This window comes from Enoplosus armatus, chromosome 10 (assembly GCF_043641665.1).
Source record: "Enoplosus armatus isolate fEnoArm2 chromosome 10, fEnoArm2.hap1, whole genome shotgun sequence".
In the NCBI taxonomy this organism is placed as follows: Eukaryota; Metazoa; Chordata; class Actinopteri; order Centrarchiformes; family Enoplosidae; genus Enoplosus; species Enoplosus armatus.
The window spans coordinates 5,372,083-5,395,970 of NC_092189.1; the positions used below are offsets into that span (position 1 = coordinate 5,372,083).

At 42.6% G+C, this 23,888-nt stretch overlaps 1 protein-coding gene across 1 annotated transcript; it reads right to left on the minus strand.

Annotated features, from left to right (window-relative positions):
- Nucleotides 1–1,167: 1,167 nt before the first annotated feature.
- Nucleotides 1,168–22,465, minus strand: psd2 (pleckstrin and Sec7 domain containing 2). Its single transcript, XM_070913090.1, has 14 exons — nucleotides 21,981–22,465; nucleotides 20,065–20,841; nucleotides 7,712–7,909; nucleotides 7,317–7,397; nucleotides 6,070–6,182; nucleotides 5,616–5,674; nucleotides 4,449–4,538; nucleotides 4,311–4,354; nucleotides 3,998–4,188; nucleotides 3,791–3,861; nucleotides 3,180–3,337; nucleotides 2,299–2,443; nucleotides 1,855–1,998; nucleotides 1,168–1,398 (listed from the first exon to the last, which is right to left on the minus strand). Exons 1-14 carry the CDS (start codon nucleotides 22,463–22,465, stop codon nucleotides 1,168–1,170), a joined length of 2,787 nt encoding a protein of 928 aa, XP_070769191.1.
- Between the last annotated feature and the right edge of the window lie 1,423 nt (nucleotides 22,466–23,888).

Here is a 23,888-nt window from a genome sequence, read left to right on the forward strand (position 1 = left end):
AGAAGAGTAGTTTGTGGGATAAAACAGAACATGGCACAGTGCTTTCGTTCAGTCACACACCGTTATCCTCTTCAGTTCAGATTCGAGTTGTAAGATAAAACAAACAGAATAATTGAATACATGTCAGTATTTGGGGTAGCGGCAGCTTAAAAATCTCAGCAACAGACTTGTGATCTGTCTGACTAACTCTCTCCAAATCCCTCAACAGCTCGTGTCAAGGTGCCCTTGAGTAAGGCACTCAACCTCCAGTTCCTCTGGTGGAGCAGCTCAGTGAACGGTTCAAACCACGGTGGTTCCACTTGGCTGCTCCTTTACGCTTACAAATGTATGTAACTGTATGAATGTCAAGAAAGAAATTGCTGAAAAAGAGCAAGCATGCTCAGTGTAAACCCTTCCTGGGGTGAATAAAGGTTTGGAGAATTAAATAAATAAATAAATATGCTATACATGGCAGAGACTCGGTCCTTCTGAGAAGTTCTTTCAAGAGTTTTTGTAACTCTGGGACAGATATGTTGTATCTTCACACTCCACGATCCACCCAAACCGTAGGTCCATACACACGCCTGCGAGTTGCTGGGTGTGTAAACATGAGTGGGGGAAAAAAAGGCCAAAATGCTACAGTAGTACCATCTCCATCTGAATCACTGCCTGACTCCTGGACTGCAGGACGAGGACAGGACAGAGAAGCCAAAGGCAAACCAGTCTGCCTCTCTCTCTTTGTTCTCTATCTGGCCTTAAAATAACACATTATAAATTACACAAAGTTCTGCTCATAACTAACAACACATTTCAACTAAAGACAACTGCATCCTTCTGAGTTTCATTTCAAAATAATACTGATGATGTTATAAATAGTGATCACAGTTATGATCATTTTAATGTGCAATAATAAAAGTTCAAAGAACTGAGGTTTGGCAGGGTCACTCGTTGGGTATCAAGCGTGGGGCTCTTCATCTGCTTCATCTATTGCTCAAGGACAGAAACTTATCACGAGGGTTGATAAATTCTGGGAAGGATAGGCTGCCAACTCTGTTACTGTAAGCACAACAGGAGGAACGGAGGAGCCCAAAACACAAAATACTAACAAAAAAAGCCCAGTAAGACGTTGGAGGATTAAGCTAGTTTGGCTTGGAAAGATGTTGTAGTCTCTGGTCCTCCTTCCTCCGCTCAGCTCCTCTGTCCCGGGGCAGTGCATCCAGCGGCCCTGCCGTTCAGCCCGCCGTGAGCCTGACTGATGGACGGGGAGGACTGCGTCTTGCGGAGGTGGCACTCGCGTCCGGCCAGGCCACCCTCCATGATCAGGCCGCCCATCACGCTGGCCTCGATCTTCTCAAGGTCGTCCGTCTCCGCACGGATTTTGGCCTGCAGGAGGCTGATGTACGTCTCATACCGAGTCTTCTGCTCAGAGAGAGGGGAGAGTAAGACCACGAGAGGATGAAACAAGAGACTGTTTGGAAACACTGTCGCCTCACAACTTGCTATATTATCATGCTAGCACTTGAAAACATGAGCTCCATCTAGTTTTCCCTTCACATGATTTACCTTTTCTACAATAAGCTGAAGATTGAGTTATCATGATATTTTACATGTGCTACCTGAATGTCTTCCTTGGTACTAATAAAAAAATATAAAATGATAATGATACTTTAAAAAATAGAATGGATATGAAGAGAAAACAGCAATGCTATTGCCTACAATAAATGCTTCTAGCAGTGAGCATTGCAGTTTACTCGTTCCTTTTGACCCTGTGCAGTGGAATATCAAACAGTGCCACATCTGTGTCTGTTAAAACCCCATAAAAAAAATCGCACATAAAAAACAGACAAATTAACAGAAGCTGAACAAAGGCTGTACCTCGTACGTGAGGTAGTGCTCTTTGAGCCGGTACTCCTCCCACTCGCGGCTTTTGGGGTCGGCCGAGGGGAGGTTTTTCCGGTGCTCCTCCAGCTCCAGGCTCATCTGCTTCAGCTTGCTCTCATGACTCAGCAGCTGATCCTCCTGCACCAATCACAGCCCCGGATAAAAACCGGAAGACCCCCAAAACAGCCAATCAGATGCAAGTGGACACAAATAGAATATGTAAAAATGTCCAACCCTGTGTAGAGATTTTTAACGTAGAAGGATTGTGTATGCTAAACTGTATATTATCTACATGCAAATAATTAATCATAGCTAGATATTCATTGTAGTATTGACAATACTATACCATGTTTCTAGAGTAAAACATAAGAAAGTAGAGTGTGATAGCTGCTCTTCCTAATGTATGTCGTGTGTGTGTGTGTGTGTGTGTGTGTGTACCTGTTTGAGTCTGGTGGATGAGGACGGCAGAATGGGCCGACAGAATTTCTTCATGGAGCCGATGGCGGCGGGGAAGGCCGGAGCGGAGAACAGCGCTGCCACCAGGTTTATCCTGAAGATCCAAGACATCATCTCCTCCTCACTACTGCAGAGAGAGAGAGAGTTTTGCCACATTCACACAGGTTCTTCTACAAAAACAATTACAGTAAAATAGATAATTGTTCTAAATTCACAACCTTAATCTTTTAGACTTAAATTACATATTTTAAATTTTTGTTGTTGTTTTTTTAGCAAAGAAACAGGGATCTTTAAACTGTGATTGTTGCCTGTTCACAGCAGCAGCGCTCCAGACTGAGTTCACATTTCAGCCTCCACATTCACCTGTGACTGCCAAACACACAAGAGGAGGCTGTAAGACCTTCGAGAGTTTGATTCATACTAACTTGCAAGTTTGATTATATCAAAATGACAAACCGTATTCACAGAAGCACGCGGATAGATTCATCCCATCGACACAAGATAAATTCCACTGTGTGGGAATTAAAATGACAGCGGATTCAGACATCACCAAATACTCTATGAATATCGAATTAATTAATTTTACTTTTTAGCTATAATTTGCAATGAGTACTTTATAAACTCTGTTATGGGAGCAGTGCTACATGGAAACAGCTCATCATCATCATCATCATCACCATCTATCCTTTTTCTTGTTCATCATCTTCAGGATTGTTACAAGACAGTCCACTGACAGCGTGCATCAAATTGTTTAATGATCTTTGAGCGACGCCATAAAATGAAAACATGTACGGACAAATTTTAAAACATATACACAAAACACATCTCTGCAGCACATCTCAAATTGGACTTGGGTGACTCACGGGGCCTGCAACAGAAACACTCTCCAGTCGGAGGTTTTGAGCTTCAGTACGTTGGCTCTCTTGCTGTAGTCAGTGGCACGAGTGGCTAAAGCGTGGTGGATCCGCACAGCGTTCTTCAGGTCCACCTCTGAAATATCAGCGTCAGGCTTGTACTCATCCTGCATACGTAACAGAAAAAACAAGGGAATTGTAGGTCTTATGTTTTGGAGGCCGTAAATGTTTCAGTCCATTTAGTCATTTTGTCTTTCATAGCAGTGAATATAAGAGAAGCTACAGACACTTGCTGTGTACCTGTCATTAAATTAAACACTTTTTACATATATCCATACAAACATAATCGAGTTAAAACAGTGAAAATATGACAGATATAGAAGCTAATTCACTTAATTCAAGTTGAACGTTTCACAACCATACATGTGGTCAGTACAGACCTTCTACCAGCAGGGGGAGACAAACATGCAGTGGAGCAGCCATGCCTCATTTCCTCTCTTAATGCCGTCTCTATCTCACTCCCTCTCAAACACACACAGAACAGAGCAGCTAGCAGCATCCACCACCGCAATGACAGTGTGTGTTTCTATGGTAACGGAGCAGAGGACGAGATGCAGTACCTTCTGGAGATACAAGATCATCCCCTTCAGAACCGCATAGAACTTCTTCCAACCGCGGCGACCCCTCGGGGCTGGAAGAGAAACAAGTGAAGAGGGAATTTTTTTTTTTACAATAACTTTTTAGGGATTTGGTAACTTCAGTCAAATGTATGTGTATGTGTGTGTGTGTGTGTGTGCGTGTGAGAGCGTGTGTATAAAATCACTCACTGCGTTTGCCGTCCATGTCGGCGTGGCTCTTGCGGGTCAACACTCCATGTTTGTAGGTGACAGCATTTAAGAGAATGGGAATGGCGATGAAAGGGTTAGTGCCGTCCGTAACCCTGGCAACACGCTTACTCCCGCCCTCACATTGCTCCTCCACCAGCTCCGACAGACTCTTCCTCAGCTCCTCCTCCTCACTGCACACACAAATACCCATTCAGATAAACCTGAGTGGCACATAATTCAAGTGTACTTACGTCTCAAAAACTTGCATATCCCGAATACTTTTCCTTTTGATGAATACAAAATGCATACTCACACTGCCCACTCTAGCTTCTCGTTCTTGATTGAGTTATACAAGACCTGTGTGGGCAAAGCAATGTGAAGACGTACTTTAATTCAAAAACATCAAGCAGACAGATTCTGTGGTAGCTGTACTCTCTCAGGAGATCTGTACCTTTAATAAGTCTTTAGGGAAGTCTTCACCATTGTTGAGGCCATCTAGATTACTGATAAACTGTTGGCAAGACATCTTCTTCCCAATGTTCTGAGGAGAGGAGAACAAACAAATAGACAAACAAAAGAGTTGGAGTTAAAGATGACATTTCACCTAGCTAAAATATTTTCAGCTCATACAAGTTGACAAATATTCAAATTCCAAAGCAGCAGATAATTTCAAGCCACTTTTATCTGCTCCACCTGAATGCAGTTTTGCAATCGTCCACTGGGTGGCAGTGTTATGCTGCTGGTTCTACTAGTAGTGGTGGTGAGTGGGGTTCCACTTCCATAGCAGCTTACCAGACCTTTCCTAGTGTTTTATCCTCTAATGAAACGAGATGTTTGTGTATTACTCCCCCCCTTCTGCCTGAATCAAGCCTGTAACCTAAACAGACACAGATGTGGAGCGGTTTGATATTACACTGCACAAGGAAAACAGTCACAGATCAATTGCAATTCTCTCTGCTAGTACCATTTATTTTAGATAGAATAAATAGCAGCTACTGACCATTTGTCTTTGGTAAACAATATTTAAGCATGTGTGTGCATCCTTTATTATGAGTCTAATATGACATACATTTTAAAATGATGACTTAAACTCTATTGTTAGCTGACAAGAAGAGGCACGGGTGTCAGTGAGGACAGTGTTAGTACTATAATTATACTTACCACCTGCAGGGGCAGAGAGATACCAGGGGGCCAGATTTGGTTAGCAGGGGAAAGATTTGTAAGGGACAAAAAGGAAATTGAAAAGAGAGAGAGGATAATAGTTAGAGGAGGGATATTCACTACAAGCACTATTAGCAGGGACTGAGGAAAAGCAAAGCACAGGACCTATGATACTGATCGTGTTATGTTGCCCACACCACAGTGCTCCAGTTTAAGACTGAACAGATGAGACTATTCGAGGAGAGGAGAGACAGAAACAGGTCAGAAAGTAGGCCGCGGAGGAGAGGCAGACAGACAGAGAGAGGAAAGGGTAGACAGAAAGACAGGGAAAGAACAGGAAATAGATAGACAAGAAGGTATGAATGCCATTGCTGACAGAGGATGGAAAGGATTTGTAGGAAGATTAGAGGAAAGGGAATCCTGCACAACCAGTCAGATAGAGAACTACAGTACATACATGTCCGTGTAGATCGGTGTTGAGCAGCATAAGGGCGCAGGTTAATGTGTGGGCTCCATCTGCAACAGGACAGTACATAAGGCCGAGGTCAGCTAAATGTCACACACACACACACACACACTCAAATTCACTTGAATGCAATGCCATACACTCCTTTATAGCACACGCAGACAGAAATCACACACACATCTGCAGAGCTGCATGAATGGCCCACATGCTAACATAATCTCAGCCAGCGCTGTATCTGATCTGAATTGATCCGGTGCGTACATTTGTGATGGTCATATTTGAGGGTGTACTTCAAACTTTAACGCTGCAGTGTGAATATGCTGCAGTCTGTTAAGTTTGGTTAACTGGGATCAACATAGAAAACTGCAATAGTAATACATCTCACAATTATAATATTGTTTCTCATTACCATCGTTGTCATCATCACCACCGTGGTGGCTCTGACCTTCAGAGGTGGGTGTCTGTGGGTTGCACTGACAGAAGCGCCTGGAGAAATGCACAAGGACCCTCTCTCTCTCCTGGGTCTCTCCCATCAGCGGGAAGGCTTTTAAGAAGTTCCTGTCGCACACAAACGACACCACGAGGTCAACAGGGGGTCAAATGTTTCCCAGTAATGCATCTCTAGAAAATATATGATTGAATCTCTTCTGGCACTAAACAGAATTTGCGGAGGAATGCAGCTGACAGCTTTGTTGGAAACCTTATGAAACATCTGAGAAAAACTGTAAGTGTCAAGCGTGCCTTTTAAAACTCTGTAGCAGACTGTCATGAGGAAGGATCGTCTTTTTGTCTCTGTGTGGGTCGTGAGAACTGGTCGCATGTTTGAACTGCAAATAAATGGATTTGATTTTGCAGCTGTAATACAGAATCAACAGGTTTCATACAGGTTGCAGTCTCACTTTCACACTGTGCATTTTGAGATGAAACATTATACTAGAGTCAAAACAAATAGTCTATTAACCGATTAGTCCATTAACTAAAGCACAAAATATATGCTGCTTCCAGCTTCTCAAATGTGAGACTTTGCTGTTTTTGCTACATATCATTGTAAATTGAATATTCGGTTGGACAAAATATGACATGTCACTATCTAATCTATTAATCAAAAAAATAATCTGCAGATTAATCAATAATTAATTACACTACTACATTAATGCTCCATCTCCCAATTTTAAAATGAAGCTGCAGAACTAAATAGTGAAATAATTTCTATGCAGTCAGATTAATGCAGGCAACTACAGTAACTTTCATTAAACCTTTAAGTAAACATTATGATGAAACAAACATTTCTACCAGACATTATTATTATTATGTCTGCCTTTAGTGTGAAGACCTGATGAAGGAAATTAATTTAAATAGCCAAGATTCAAATGAATGCAGGACTTTTAGTGCGTTACATGTTACTTTTTAACAACAGTATGCTAATCTGGCCCAGTTTGAAGTGCATTAGGCCTCTTAACTGAACCCCCCTGGGCTGAAGGCAGCAGTTTGAGACAGCTACATGTCAGGTACAAGGCAGTGATGTACTCCGCCGCTGTCAGCTACACCGGCCAACTGTACTCAGCACGACAGCTTGATTAGCACAATGCTAATGCCCTGTGAAGAGGGAAAGTGAAGTATACACATACTCATGCATGCGTATCAATGTCGACATCACACGCTCATCACTTCCGAGTGCTGACTGTGCATTACCTCAGGGCTCGATCCAGCGACAGGCCAGAGAAGTCAAAGAAGCTCAGATACTCTGACGCCACCAATTGGCTGAACTCGTTGCTGCGGAGAGACAGAAAGAGAGCATCAGCACATCCACGTGGCACTGAAGACGTTTGAATGTGTTACATAAATGTTTTCCTGACACCACTGTATTAGAGAATGCTCTTCTAGTCATGTTTTGAGAATGTGTTGGATTATGTGTTTGTATATCAATCACATGTGCATCTGTGGGTACGTTATGTCTGTTCCATTTATACATGTTCAAATACTGAACATATGGAATTATGTAAACATGTTTTCCTCTGTTTGTGATGATTAATCAGTCCGACAGTCATCATGTGTGTGCGTCTGATACTGTGTGTGTGCGTGCTCACTTCTTGCCCAGGTGTCTGGCCACATCGCAGCGTTTGAAGCCCTCGAGGTGATAGAGGCGCTTGGCTAGCCTCTTGGCCGCCTCACAGTCGGCTCGGCAGCCATTGGCCAGAGTGTCGGTGCTGCCGCGCTCCAAACGCTCCAGACTGCCCAAATCACACTCCTCTGAGTCAGACAGCACGTCTGTGAGGTTGGCATCACTGAAGGGGAGGAGACCATACACACACACACACAAACACACAAGCAGGTGCCTAGGTTAATGAATGGAACACATGTCCGTCGTTACACGCCCACTCACTTAAAACTAGACAGAGGAAGATGAACTGCTGAGCATAAAACTCAATCACACGAACATATGTTCACATACACACAAACAAAAGTCAAATGAGGTTTAAATGACTTGTTATGACACTGACCCAGTTTCACCGTCACTTAATTTCCTACTTTGCAGTGAATCTAAAGACTGATTATAACGCTGAAGCAGCTTTCACCGGCAACCAATCTCTTCCAAAAAGCTCCACTAATCTCAGACTGTTAACCTCTAGCACAATTTGAATTAAAGTGCTGTAATATAGAAACTAAAACCTCAATTCCACTTTTCTATTGCTCTATTTCAGGCAAATGTAGCCTGGAAATTAGAAAAGTGAGCATTTCATTTTTAAAAAGGTCCATACAGTGAACAAGTAATGCTCTCTCTGGCCTCAACAACAGGCCCTTGAGCAAAACAGTAAATTGTCCATCTCATGCTCATTGTCAATCACTGGGCTGTCTATCGCAGCTGTGAATGGGTGTATCTGTGTGATTATCACCAGGGCACTTCTGCAAAAAGACTGAATGTACTCAATCACCCCCGCAGGGGTAGTTAAGGTTAAGAAAAACTAAAATGAGTCACCAAACAGTTGAAGACATGAGAGTGAACATGCAGCTTTAAGTAATGACTTGCAAAGACTGCATGAATGACAGACATTCATGAACACTGCGTACCATGTTTGAAGTTATAATCCCTCACTTTGACATTGTAATATAGCATTGTCTCAAACTGAAATGCTTTGAAAAGTTCTTTAAATACACTGAATTGTAAACTATTGGTGATGACTATGAAACCAGCTTCCTTTCAGCTTCCATAGACTTCCACAAGCTGCCATCCATTTCTATTTAGAGACTAATCTTAACAGAAGAAGCAGAAAAACATTTCAAAACACTTGCAATGTTACTGATTCAAAATTCTGTTGGCGGAACAAATAACAATTAACTCAACTAGAAAGAAAAGAATACTTAACACTAAGAGATAAGGCCATCACTGCAGACGACGGTGCAGTGTCTTGCTGAAGGACACAGTTTGATGAACTGTCTAATCAGGCCAAGGCCTCGCACTCTGTAAAACTGTTTAAGTGTCATCAAGAGAACAGAGAGAATCGATCGTAGAGCATTAATTAGTACCCTACTTATTTATTTATGACTAATTGAGGTAGTTTGATTAAGATATTGAGCTGTATCCACTGCATTGCACTGTATACTCTGCTACACACCAGTCCATTAGTGGGAAGTTAATTAACCTTTTTATTGTACTTTTATTGTACACCCAGTGCTGATGGTTTGGTTTTGATCACAAGTTAAAACACCATTTTGTTACTTTTGCTACTTCACTTACTAGTGAGGTGAGCAGCTTTTCTAGGCTTCACTGACATTTCTGATCAAAGTGCCATCTTATTTACAGTGTCTATAATGCATTCATCCCACCCAACCCCTACAGACGAAACATCTAACATTCAAGCAAAATAGCATAACATTTAATATCATCCAGCCTAAAAACATAAATTGCACTCTATTGCTGTATTTATCAGCAAATCAGCAAAAAGCAGCAAACTGTTACTGACACAGCAGTTTTATTTCTTAAGAAAGAGACTGCACACATTCCCCTCCATCTGTCTAAATGGCATTTCCTCATTTCCTGTCTCTGTGTGCATCTGCGTGGCACCGTCAGCATTCTCGCCAGATGATTCATATGTTTTTTGCATAATCTGATCAGCCCAAATTGCATTACCCTCACAAATTCAATACATTACGTGCTGTTGTCGAAAGGGATTTGTGCTAGTTACCATGGATACAGCGGAAGCAAAGTGTCCTGTACTCGAAGAAGAAGTAAAAGGGGATAATAGACTACCTTAATTTTTATGTTGTGTGGCACAAACAGGCATCAGAAAAAAAACAGACTGATAGATAAACAAAAACAACAAACAGTTTCCATAGCCAGGAGTCAGTCCCTGGCCTGACTACGCACTACATCGCCCCAGCTGACCTCTACAAAGGGCCTAATTCCCTGCTCCAGGCAAGGTTACACTGTCCTGTCTTGGATGATTCATTAGGCTCTTTGAATTACTCTTCATCTGACCTTAGACCAATTTGCCTTGGGAGACCCTACAACAAGGAGCTATTGCCCCCAACAACACAGTTCCCAGGGTCACAGGGACACACAAACCCTCCACCACCTTATCGCGGTGGAGCATCACTGCCAAGAATGACAATGAGATTGCAGATACGGTTGGGTGAAAGCAGTTTCATTTGCAGGGTGCCTGGGCTCATCCACAGGGACAGGGTGGGGAGTTTGTATATCCGGAAGGAGTAAAACCACCGCTCTTTCATGTGGAGAAGGAGCCAGTTGAGGTGGTTTGGGGATCTGATAAAAATGTTTCCTGTACAGCTCCCTCTGGAGGTATTCTGGGCATGTCCAACAGGGAGGAGACCTGCTCAATGGATTATATGTCCCACCTCACTTGGGAAAGTCGCAGGAACCCCCTTTGGGACCCATAAAAGTGGTTGAAAATGGAAAAAACGTGTGGATGGAAATATGTACATATTACACAAATGCCTACACATACTTAAAGACATAAACACACACACACACACACACTCTCATGGACTCACACACTCATGGACTCACACAAAATAAAATGAGTCTGCGGTAATCCATCAAAACAATATCTAGCCTGGTGTTTGCAGTGAAATTGCTTTCGCTTGTCTGACCATATTAACTCACTAGGCCTCATAAATCATTCAAAACTCATATCAGCCATGGGGCGAAAATGATGCCGGGCTCCCCCAATTCACTGCTGTCTGGCAATAATAGAACCAACACACACACACACACACAATAATAGTGATAGAGACACAATATGAAGTGTCAGATATCTAGCACAGGCCTTTTGTGCCAAGATCCTTGGCGTTACTGAGGGCCAAGTGGCACACAGTAAACTTATTTGTCTATCTAAAGGCACAAATCTGTATCCTAAGGCCACACATATTCAGTCACTGTGACCAGTCTCTGTGTGTGTGTTTGTGTGTGTGTGTGTGTGTATCAGAGATAGAGAGCATGATGGTGCATGCCAGTGACTCACATGTTAATCTCTCTGCCTGTGCACCGCCCGCACCCACACCTACAGGGAGTGTCTGCATGCAAGGTGTGTGTGTGTGGGGGTGTGGGTGTGGGTGTGTGTGTGTGGGAGGGTCCTAGTGGCATCTTCCATCAGGGTAATCATCTATTATGGGATTAACTGGATTATGAAATTCTGTTATTTCACAGACTTTTCTTTCATTTCCATATACTTTGGTCAAGTGGTGACTGAGGTAGATGTACTACAGAAACACACACGAAGAGCTCTTTGTGTGTGTGTGTGTGTGTGTGTGTGTCAGTGCATGTGTGTCAGCCAGGTCATCTGCTGGGGCTTGTAGATACAATCTCTGCAAAAAAACACTGTTGCAATATCGGACTCCTGAATGTAAAACATGCAACAGAGACACCTCCAGCCATGAAAACAGACACACAGTTGGCTTTGTAAGAACTGCAGGTCGTAGTGAAGCAGAAAAGTCAGTACAAGTCAGTCATGAAATAAAAGTTCAGAGCAATTAGGCGTCCTTCAAGTAGGCTACAGCTATGAGTCCTTTTTCAATACCTCATTTAGAGCTGAAACAATAATTCATTTATAAAAAATAAATGAATAAAACAGCAATCATTTTGATAATGCTTGCTTTTCTCCTTCATTATATTAATTGTAAACTGAATGGCTTTGTTGTTGTGGACTGTATAACCAATTTGAAGACGTCACCATGTAATGGACTTTTGTCTGACATTTTATTACCTAAACAATGAATTGATTAATCTAAAAGAGCATTGATTTATTGATAATGAAACTAAGCCCTAACCTCAGCATCACATTTTACTGGTGGTTGACTAGTGAAAAACAACAGCAATCTCATAACTCTGAATTACTACATGCCATTTTGAAAATGAAGTCCTGATATAAATGGAATGGAAATGTATGGTAAAACCCTGCACATTTCTCTAAACCCCTACATTAATTAGCAGGCACACTGAGTCCCTACAGGTATACACCACATTAGATAAAAAATACCGTTTAAGTCTTCCTATCCAATTTCTTGGTATCACATATACCTCCCTGTAGAAATATTACTTAAATACTGTCGTGATCTTTCGTCAGATTAAAGTTACAGCACAACTATCTCACTGTTTCCATTTTGCCACGCAGCATAATGTTAATGTTCCCACCCATTTGGACGTGAACGCTTGAAACAATTCCCGGTCCGTAGAAATATTAAACTTACAGGAGCTGCAGCAAAAAGTCGAAGTGAACATCGTATTCCTCTTTCCACATCGTCTCTCTGGATCTTGGAAATCAGCGGTTAAAGGCGCGCGACGGTCCGACCGCCTCATCATCCAGTGGTCGGTAAAATCTGCATTGGCCCGGTTTGATATTAAACTTCGAGCCAAATCAGATTTCCTCAAAGCGGAAGTCAGGTCATATTTAATTACAGCCTATTAGGGTTTTTTTAAGTAAGACTGTGGCGTTATTTCGCCATAGTGTCAACAGGCAGGGAATGTGTTTGGAGTTTTTTCCTTGAACTTTCTTGGCTGTCGCTCCTCAGAGGAGAGGATGTTGGGGGCGGGGCGACCGACCGGACAGACTTCTCCTGATGAATTAGACTGTTCCTAGTGGTGGCTTCACAATGGCTCTGTGTGTCCCAGCCAACACAGCTTCCTCTGCATTTAAGTGGAGGGCTCTGAGCCAGCAGATCAGTTCAATATCAGCGGGACGTCCTGTATTTGGACTCTTGGAAGTCCACTGAGCTGCTTCCCAGCATGTAGTCATTTTATGTGGTTATTTCTGTTCAATCCTCCAGTGTGTTGCTTCAATATGGCTCAACAACCACAGATGCAAGACAGAGTAAAGCCACCTAACCTTAATATAACCTTTGAAAAGTGGCAGAAAGTCTATTTTTAATGTAAATTGAGGACGCCAAATTAGGCGCTGAGCTAAAATGTTAAAGGGCCGGATATAAATAGTAAAAGAAGTGTGCTTCATTAAGGTCACTGACTCGAGGTCAGTACTTACCTTTTTATGTACCTCTGCCTCAATATAAATAATGTACAGAAATATAAGGGTACACAGACATAAAAATAATGATCACACATGTCCAGATGTGACGGATTATTCCCTGACAATACACACAAACACACAGACATACTGACACATCCCTGCATGCTAACCTCACCATCTAAATCCCTCCTTCCTCTTTCTAATCTGGTGGAAAGAAGAACAATAGAAAAAGCAGAGGACAGAGAGGCAGCTGTAGGGTCAAAAGTACAAAATTTGGGGAATGAGATGGAAGATGAGAATAGAGACAAAACTCTGGAGGAAGTTTGATTTGTATTTTGACAGACGAGCCCTCTACGAGATTCACTACAACCTGGTTCTGCATTGTTAGATACAGACAACAACAATGACTACATTTCCATGATGACAACAACAACACAGAATTTCAGTCAGCACTGGGACCAGAATACTTTTCTGGACCACTGCTGAATACTGATCACACGTCAGTTTTTTAAGCCTCTTACGACCATGACTCATGGATAACCATTGCCATTTACGCACATCATGGATTTTTCCACAGACAGCAGAAGTTATGAACCTGTTGCAGCACAGATGTGATGTTCTTATGGCAGCCAAAATATGGGAAAAACTGATTCAGTGTCAGAGGAGGATCCATGAGATAAGTGATCCTCACTGACATATGCAGCCTATTAAAAGGAGTTCTTAATTTGTGCTTCTTGATCAGTCAGCCATACTATCTTAATGCCAAAGTTAGAGTCAAAATGCTGTCATCCAGTTGTGCTCTAGCTGTGACCTAGAAACCAATGAACTCAATATAGAAAAAATGTGTGGATGAGATTTGCCCTGAGAAGCTGAAGGCTCGGGACATTGTTGGGCTGTCTTGGCTGACACACCTCTTCAAAGTCGCGTGGAGTTGGGGACAGTGCCTGTACAATGGCAGGTAGTGGTTCCCATTTTTAAAAATGGTGACGTGAAGGGTGTGCTCCAAATTGTGGGATATCACACTCCCTAGGAAAGCTTATGCCAGGGTGCTGTAAAATAGGCTCCAACTGATTGTCTAACCTCAGATCCAGGAGGAGTAACGCGGATTCTGGAGTTTGCCCATCCAGTCTACACGTGTTTTGTGGACTTGGAGAAGGCTTATGACCGTGTCCCAGTGCTGGAGAGATCATATATCTCATCTGGCTTGAGAATGCCTCAGGATCCCTCAAGAGGAGGTGGAAAATGTTGCCGGGTAGAGGGACATCTAGACCACCTTGCTGCCGGGATAATCAGCAGAAAATGGATGGATAGTTTTGTATTTGTAATGTCTAGAGCCAATATCAAGCACTATTGATGTTAAAAATGAATATCAACAAACTTAAAATATGTTATAGATTATACAACAACCTTCAAGATTGGCAATTTCAAGTCAATTTGTTGACTGTTTTCTGTCTCCCACTGTCTCTTTCTTGTTCATACATAAACACACACACAAGACCCAAAAAACACCTACTCAGCATCATACAATGGACAATGGTGACCTCTTTCGGCTGGGTGACACTAATTGTGGTCAGGTGTGGGATTGTGTTTGGTGAAACACTGAACAGCTTCATCTGACAAACAACTAGAGAAAAACTTCTGCATCAAAATCAGCTACAGATTCAAAGAAGTCAAAAAAAGACACGAATGTTTCGTCCGGCTCGACTTCCACTCAACAGATACAGGAAGTGTTGACAGACGCCTCAGAGGAGAAAAGCCTGTGGTAAGAAGAACCTTATTCAGCCAAAACAGTCAGTGGTACAGTAAGACTGTGGGATGTGTCATAAAACATAGAGTCGAGCTATAAATAGACAGGGATAAATCCATTGGTGCTGAAATGATTCAGCTAGCGTGTGTGTATATATGCGTGGTGAGAGGGTGAAAGAGAGAATTTGTATGTATTACTGCTTGTGTTGCAAAAGTGTGTACACATATATTTATGTCTATGTGTGTGTGTGTGCCCATATCACTGCCTGAGAGAGCCAAGAAAGGATAATCTGCAGGATGTTTCAGCAGCGCTATAGAACCACGCTATGGGTTTTATTCCCGAAGTGACATCCTAAAAGGTGTGTGTGTGTGTGTGAGCGAGAAACGGAAAGTAGGAATGATTCAGAGTGTGAACGATAGATACAAAAGCTCCCATATCTGTGTTACTGAGCGAGAATTAGGATGTACGAGCATTATGCACATTTTTGTTTACGCATGCAAGCAGCTGGCCCATGTGTCTTTTGTGTGTGTGTGTGTGTGTGTGTGCGTTTCTGCACTCGACAGTGTATATGAAAGAGATTAGTCCACACGGCAGAGCTGCTTCTCTGATATGGAAACAACTGCGACTGGCTTTTATCTGCTCTGCTTGGGCTTAGATCTGGTAGGCTCGTGAGCTAGGGGGAGGAACACACACTCACAGCGTGTTCCCCGCACGGGTACACATAGAATCACGCATGCAAACATGTACATGAGTAAAAAGCATGCATAAGTGAACAGACACTCATACTATACATTTCAAATGCTATGACTTTAGAATATTAGTTTGTCCTTTGATGTGACATTTCTCTGTGTTTGTTTTTGTGCATCGATGCTACACCACAGGTTGCATAACATAAGCAGCATTCAGCTAGTTGGCTCAGCTAGCTCGATGCTAGACAGACAGAGAGTGTGTTTTTATGGCGGTTTCAGCAGCCTCTATGGATTATGGTTAAGCTTTAACCTCGATTCCCACAGGGCACAGACGGACACAGCTGTTAAAGTAACACATTGATTGACTAACCAACTAAATGACCAAATGGGATTGGCAGTCCAATCTAAAATGCAACTCGATTGACTGGCCGACAAACTACATGATGCACATGCTGAAATACTTGAGAACTAACAAGCAGTTTACTGACTAAGACTCTGGCACAACAACTATCACTGATGGAAAACTCTTCACTTCTTATTTCCATGTGTTGGATGGCTTGTCTACAGCATCTGCAATATTTGCCAATGTTTTCTATATCCCTGTAGCCAGCTGCCTACTTTACTCCCTTCATCCACTGATGTCTGAATAATCAGCAGTAGCAGGGAGAGAACTACAGGGAGAGTTTGGGTGAGGTAAGATTAGGTTTCTTCTCTCTGCCTGGGGCATCATCAAAGCTCTGTCTCTTATGGAAGTTGAAGCCTCAATTTTGGACAGAGTCTGTACGCACTAGGGCTGTCAGGTTTGAAAGCCATCTGAATCAATTTGAATGCTTAGATTAGATAAAAATCAATGAGTAAATGGTACATACTACATAACTGTATACAGCTAAAAAATCTATAAAATAAGATCACATTAAGAACAATTTAAGTAAGACATGGAGCATTAAGATTTCCGTTGCATTCATGAAGGGTATGTTAGACATGTACACAACTGATTTATGACTCTCTGACTGAGTTTCTTCAGCATTTTGAGACACATATGGCGATCCAACTGCTTCACGCTGCATGCCAATGTTTTCCTGAAAAGACTCACTACTCTCTGTCTCTTCCACTGTTTTGTCATTTACATGCACTCGCTATCACCAGTCATAACAAACACTCGTGTTGTGTGGCCATGTTCAGAGCTGTATATCTTGCCACCAAACCATCTTTTTTCATAGACTCTGGCGTATCTGTGTATCTAGTAAAAGAATGACTTGTAACACAGTTTTTAGCCACACTAGCGATGTGGCTCTAGGAACGGCAATGTCAGCCTTTTGGTCCTCTTTGATCCAGACTGAAATATCTCAACAACTATTAGATGGATTGCCATGAAATTTGGTAAAGACATTAATGATGTCCAGAGGATGAGTCCCAGTAATTTTCGTGATCCCCTGTGGTTTTTCCTGATGTCTATGGTTTGCCATGAAATTGACTTGAAGATGACAATCATCCCCTCAAAATTTAAATGTGTCCAATACTTTGGTTTGTGACTAAATAATGGCAAAACTAATGAATTTATCATCCGCCTCAGCTGTACTTTATGTGTAGGGCTAATTAGCTAATGTTAGCATGCTAACATGCTAGCATGTCTGTAGAGTCTTTGTTTTTCAATGTTTAGTTGGGCTATGCTCTGGAGCATGTGAATGGTAGTATAATTTGAGTAGTTCTATCTACTAGCAAACTATGTAAACAGCAAGTCATCGCGAACAACAAAGTCAACAAGTGATACCTGGAAAATGTGTAAAAACCCCACAGAAACACTATTTAAAAGTCTGAACTTTCTTGTTAAATCAGGATGACAGGCAACACATGGACTGACTCACCCATAAAACAAGTAAATGTCTGCCAAGCTGACTGACTGGCTGATTAACTTGCCATTTCTTTATCCATTGCTTTGCAGCTGCTCTGCCCTGCAGTGAAAAAGACTAGTTGTCCATGACGCCTGAAGTGCCAAAATGTGTAACTGTGCCAATTCTGTGGCTACCCACCAGTAAGAATGGAGGTAGGGAGAGGAGAGGAATGAAAGATAAGAAGCAACAGCAGGAGAGCACTGTAGGGGAAATGGAAGAGGAGGTGATGCAGAGAAGAAAGGAGGAGAATGTGGGGGGTTGATATAAATTGAGATAAGACGAATAAAGTGGAGAAATGAATACAGGAGGTGAGATGGAACAAACAAAGATGGAGTGACCGAGTGAAGGAGAGAGAAGAAGAAGAAGACATGAATCACAAAAAGCTTTTAAGAGGTGAATTTTTAAATTATAATCTGTCCATTCACTATGAGCTGTGCGTTCTGAGTCCATCCAAAAAAATAAAAACTTCCACTGGTGATGTGGTGTTTTCATTATTAGCATTTTCAGCCGTGCTACTTCAAGCTACTTCAATTCAATTGGGCTGAAAAGCAACTTTGACTGGGCTTCAACTGTAATTTTCTAGTGATGGCTTTTAGCTCTATTGACTTGCACTTGAATTGCTAATGCTTGTAACTTCTCCCTCCAACGTCCTAAAAAACTAAAGTTTAATGGACATCAAGGACTTCTAGTTCATGATGAATTGGATACTGTGAGTGTCTTTAAAACTTCAACTATCCCTTTAAGACTGACTAGCAGATGTATCCACTCTAGATTTAAGTGCTGAAATGTCTGGAAAGCTGGCTAGCATAGAGCAATAATCGCTCACTTACACACACACACACAGTCACTCTAAGACCCTGCTGGGCAGAGGAAAGCTGAAGACGATGATGTCATGACATACACAATAGCTCATTCAGCTTGGCGCTGGTGGTCAGGAAGCAAGACCGTGCTTAAAGGACAACATCTGTAGACGGGGGGAGAGAGAGAGAGAAGGGAAAGAGAAGGAGAGCCGACATCTTAAATCCTTAGTTCATCCTATAACTCATACTGAGCTGTGGAGGTCTGTGCATCTATTTGACATTCCAGTAGGTTAGTAACTGAAACTGTGTGGGGGGGGGGGGGGGGGGGGGGGGGGCAGCGCTGGAGAACAAGCCACAGGGATTGTACACAGGCCAGACGGCCAGACCTATAGCCGTAGTTCAGGTTACAAGGCTTTTCCCATATGGTTCCTGTTACCCCCCCCCCCCCTTCAGTGGCTCTGCGCTGTCTTCCTCAACCCTCTTTAGTGCTATTAAGGTAATTAAATGTAAGAAAGTAGTGTCAGCTGTTGCTGTGTTTCCTCAATTCCTTGGGGTCTATGCAAATGAAGGACAAAGTGGATGAGTTAGAGATCACAGCCTAAAATCTGAGCATTGTCATAAATATCAGCTGGCTATTTGAGACGAAGTGAAGGAAACCCCTGCTGTTCCGTTCATCGCAGTGATTCATTACACTGACAGGCACCCTGGCACCCTGTATCTTATTTCCATACTGCTGTATAAATTTCAAGTGTTAATCTCCTATATAAAACCACCACACTAGTGCTGCAAATTCTGTTTTCGTTCAAAGAAGGTCTTTTATCATGCATAAACCTTTGGTAATTTGGCAGCACAGAGGTGATCTCTCCCTACTGTGCAAGTATGCTTTAAGCAAAATGGTTGAAGAAAGCAAATATCTCCAGCCAGAACATGCAGGTCAGCTCCATGAGCTTGCTGTCTGGATTTACCAGGCTCTCAGTCACTACCAACAGGGGAAGGATCTGTTTCATTTCAAATGCAACAATCCTGCTTAAACAGGACTCCACTGACTCCATAAAAATGTAAAAGCTCTCCTACTGCAACCTTGAATTTTTTTTCAGTACTGCCTTTTGTTTGCTTGTTGCTGTTTGAGCCTGTTGTGCGAATGTAACATTCACGCACAAGTGCTCAAAGCTATCCAACCATGTACAGAAACAGTTTCCCTTCTCTGCTTTTGCAAAGATACGGAGGATTTTTAAGTAACATGACTAGATTTTTCTGTTGTTTGGTTGGGTGGATTGGTGAGGATTTGTCAGTCAACTGAGTTTGCATGTATGGACAAATTACTTTGTCTGCCAGACACACGCATTCCCCCTCTCTTAGGGCCCACAGCTGGGTCTCACCATGCTCGCGCCACCTGCTGGTTAAGCCAAGGTCACAGGATATTACATTAATTACTCTTCAGGACACCGTATATCTATGATATCTGCACAAAGCTCCCATTTCCTGGCTGCAACAGGACACACACATCAATAATATGAACTCAATATCTGAGGCTGTGTGTACGTCACGTTTCTTCTACAGACAGTTTAATCATGGTGGACCAGCTGGTACTGGGCTATTGTGATATATGTTGTTAAATTGAATTTGAAATTGTTAAAGGAATATGTACAATGTGTATTAGATGCTATAAAAGTTCAGTCAGATTTAAAGAATGAAGAAAGAAGCTTAAAGAACAACCTAAATGTTATCCTGAAGAATCACAATTGCCATCCTTCTAATAGGTAAATAATAAGTACAGTAAATACAGAAATATCTAAGCATAGGTGCTTAAATAACTTAAAAGTGGCTTCCTTACCTGACAGAGTTGATCATGGCTCCACAACCTTCTACAGCTCCCTGGGAGTCTGTATGGTATCCATTAGGGATGGCCCAGCGTCCGGGCTGGCTCAGCACAAACTCTGATCTGCTCCCTGGTATGGTGGTCCTCAGTGGGCTTCCTCCTACTCCAGCCACAGCTCCGGCTCCACGCACAGTGCTCTCCCCGGCCATGAGATCAACACCTGGGGCGTCTGGTCCAGCCTCAGCCCCTTCTTGCTCCTGAACAGTTTCCAGCTCCAGCTCCAGGGGTTCAGGACCCTGTAACAGCGCCCTCTGTTGGATGAGCGGCGTCAGTGGCGCCTCAAAGCTGACGCAGCTGTCCGTCTCATCTGTGAGTGACAGCACGTCCAGAGAGTCCAGGCTGCTGTAGCAGGTCCCACCCCTCAGCAGGGCAGACTCTACGATGCGCTCGAATGTGGAGCTGAAGCCGTCTTTGTTGTCCACCCTACTTTTCTCCCTCTCCCTCTCCTCCTCTAACTCCCTCTCCTCTTCCTCCTCTTCCTCCTCCTGAACATCAACCTGCTCAACAATTTGCTCAAACGCTGAGCTGAAGCTGTCCTGGTTTTCTCTCCCATCTCCTTCTTTCTGGACCTCTTCCTCCTCCTCTTCCACTTCTGTGTCGGCCTGTTCTACAGTAGTCTCAAAGTTAGAGCTAAAAGTGTCCAAGTGTGTATGAGGCCCCCCCTCATCTCCCCCTTTGTCCTCCTCACCCGCTTCATCCTCGTCTTCGTTCCCACCTATGCCATTTGCCAGTCTGTTTCAACATGGAGAAAGAAAAAGAAGAGGGAAGTGAGAAATTATCTTTAGCATATGAGTCAAACATCCGGCAGTTTCTCTGTGGAGATTGACGCCCATGCAAAGCAGATCATTCATATTCATCGCTGAAATCATTCTTCATTCAGGACAAGTATGCACAATGGGCAAATATTTCAGCTTGAATAGCCACACTGACAATTGAAGCAAGATGAAAGGTGAAAAAGCACCGTCCAATTTGCTACTTTGTGAATAGCTGGAAGCTCATCTCCCCTCGTCCACCAAACCTCCTTTTATTTATGAGAATATGAATCTATTGTGGTGCTCTATGTTTGCTGCTGACTGACAGAAATAACCCATCAAATTAGTTTAATCAAAGAGTGAATAAAACAGCTTAATTTACGCGCATGCTAACTGCATTTTCGTATTGGTATGTTAATGTATTTCTGTACATGTCATACAACAAGAACCACCAATGCATACTTTTCTTATCTGTTATTATGTATCTTATTTTATCTACAATTTTCTCATTTAGCAAAGCACTAATTAACAGACATGTTTTCCCGCCACATTTTGAACTTGCCCTTCACTCTCTTTGGTGGTCTACAATTGGTTTTACTGGGTCATCCTGCTCTTTGAAAACTAGACTATTTTCCCTCTCTGTTTGTTTTCCTTTCAGCTCATTTAGTTGAGACTTTTTGTCTATTCGATTTGTAAAATGCAAATTAGGCTAATTATGTACCAGAGAACGACACTGAGAAAGCAAATTGCCACTCAAAATATTCAGCACGGAAAAGTAGCACACTATTATGATATTACCGGATAACATGAACATGGTCTGCCCCACCATAAAAGACAGTCTTAGGTTACTATAAGGAAGCTGTGTGTGTGTGTGTATCAGTCTGCTTATCAAGATTAAAGCTAATAGATTGTTGATTAACACCACGTGATACTTTGAGCGGCCAAAACAGATCTAGTTTTGATAGTGGATCTGAGGGGTACAGGAGTCCTGCCAGTTTTAATTTCATATCATACTTTGACACCTAAAGGTCAAAAGATAGTAGTCGAAAGATGTTCACACCCTAACAGCAAAATATATCTTGACAGAGTGCAGCAGTGAAGATGGTTTAGTGAACTAACCGCCCAGCTTGTTGAGGGTGAGTAGCCTCTTCCTCTGTACACAGTTGCATCTCTTCGTTTTCCTTCCCCTCCTCTTCTTCTTTCGTCCCCTCCACCTCCTGTGTTGCCTCCTCCCCTGCTGAGCTTACCTCCACATGTATACATCCTTCCCCTCTCGTCCCTTCACTCTCTCCCCCCGCCCCTCCGTCTGTCTGTTGATCCTCACCGCCAGCACCATCTACTCTCTCCTCTTTCAACTCACCCTCTCCTCCCTCATCCTTTCCTTCTTCCCTCCCCTCTCCTTCCCCGTGTGCCTCCTCCTCTCCCTCTTCTTGTTGCTTCCCCTCCTCTATCTTGTTTGTCACCCTGGCCTCCAGCTTGTCCTGCTCTCCTTGGTTGTGTGTCTCTGTGGGCAGGTCGGTGGAGGTGGTGGTTGCTGCTATATTGGGCTCCACTGGGTTCTCTGGTGGGGTGGGAGAGGGCAGAGCCTGCCCCTCCTGGGTCATGGTGCTCTTCAACTGAGAGGAGCGGCTGTCCAACCAGGGAGGACCCTTCACAGAGAATAAGAAACAGAGACACAGACGAGAGAAGAAGATCAGTATGAAATGAAGACAAGTGGAAATGAGGAGGAGGAGAAGGCAGTGTTATAAATCAACTAAAGCAGATACCGATACAGTCATTTGATTATTTCTAGTCTTAATTGTGAGTCACAGAGGTCACATTCAGCAAAAGAACAGCTGTGTATATGTGTGCTGCATGTGTTACTAGGTGTGTATTTGTGTGTTAGAGAGAGAGAGAAAGATGCATATGTCTGGAACACTTTGTCCTCTGCACCAGATGATCCCAAAACAGCTCTGAAAGGAGGGCAGGAAAAGGTAGATAAAGTAGAAAGCAGAGGAATACAGGCAGGCAGGCACAGAGAGAGAGAGATTTGTTTAATAAAGCTCAACAGATCCCTGTCAAAATGATCCTGCTAGCTCATCCGCTCTCTGTCTGCGCGGAGATTTCACAGCTGAAGAACTATCTGTTTCTATCCATCCTGCTGTGACTGTGCTTTGTGTAAATGCACGATGGCAACCTGAGATATTTGAACATACGTCCTAATGGTTTACTGTTACTCTCACTTGCACTGTTGGCTGAGCAGGCAAGCCCTCTGTACAGCAGGTCTTCTTCTATCCTTGCTGAGGCTCAAGGGCAAATGGTAATGAGCAGCTCTTAATTACGCTTCTGCAGAGCTAGTTATGTTTGAATTAATGTTGGCTGATGTATCATTATTTCTATGAAAAATACGGTTTTGTTTTGTGAGCATATAAAACGAAATGAATCCTCTTTTACATACAATATGATGAATTGTGTGATAAATTAGATTAGTGCTGAAATGATTGGCTGATTAATCAGCTGAAAGGAAATTTAAGTATTTGTTGAGCAAAAATGTGTTGGTTCCAGCTTTTCAAATGTCTGTATGAGGATTTACTCCCTTTTGGGTTTTGGGCTGTTGTCTTTATACTAACAAGAATATCTTTATGATAGCAACACATGGCACAACATGGCAAATGTATGTCAAATCAAATAGAAAATATTTCAATTGATTGAGATTGAGAGTTCATTCTTGACCTGGCAAACAGCAGATGAGCGAAACAATTTCAACACAAGATCCATTTGTAGCTGTTCTGGAGCTTTCAATCGAATCACATAATCTTCAAGGTCAAGATTGGACTTTCAATCTCAATTTTTAAGTCAATATGAAGTCCTTACACTGCTCAGAAAGGTCTACAACTGGGCAAACTTCATCTGCTGAGGTGAACTGTGTGATTCGATTGAAAGCTCCAGAAGAGCTATTAATAGACCTTGAGATTGTTTTTCCAAATGCTGTTTCCAAGGTCGAGAATGAATTAATTTGAATATTTTCGATTTGATTTTACATACATT

Excerpts from the sequence above, each read along its gene's own strand:
- psd2 (XM_070913090.1), bottom strand. The coding sequence starts at position 22,465 with ATGACCCAGGAGGGGCAGGCTCTGCCCTCTCCCACCCCACCAGAGAAC. Across the intron at positions 7,398-7,711 it reads GCCAGACACCTGGGCAAGAA|CAACGAGTTCAGCCAATTGG; the intron begins GTGAGCACGCAC and ends GTCTCTCCGCAG. Across the intron at positions 4,355-4,448 it reads TCCCTAAAGACTTATTAAAG|GTCTTGTATAACTCAATCAA; the intron begins GTACAGATCTCC and ends TTGCCCACACAG.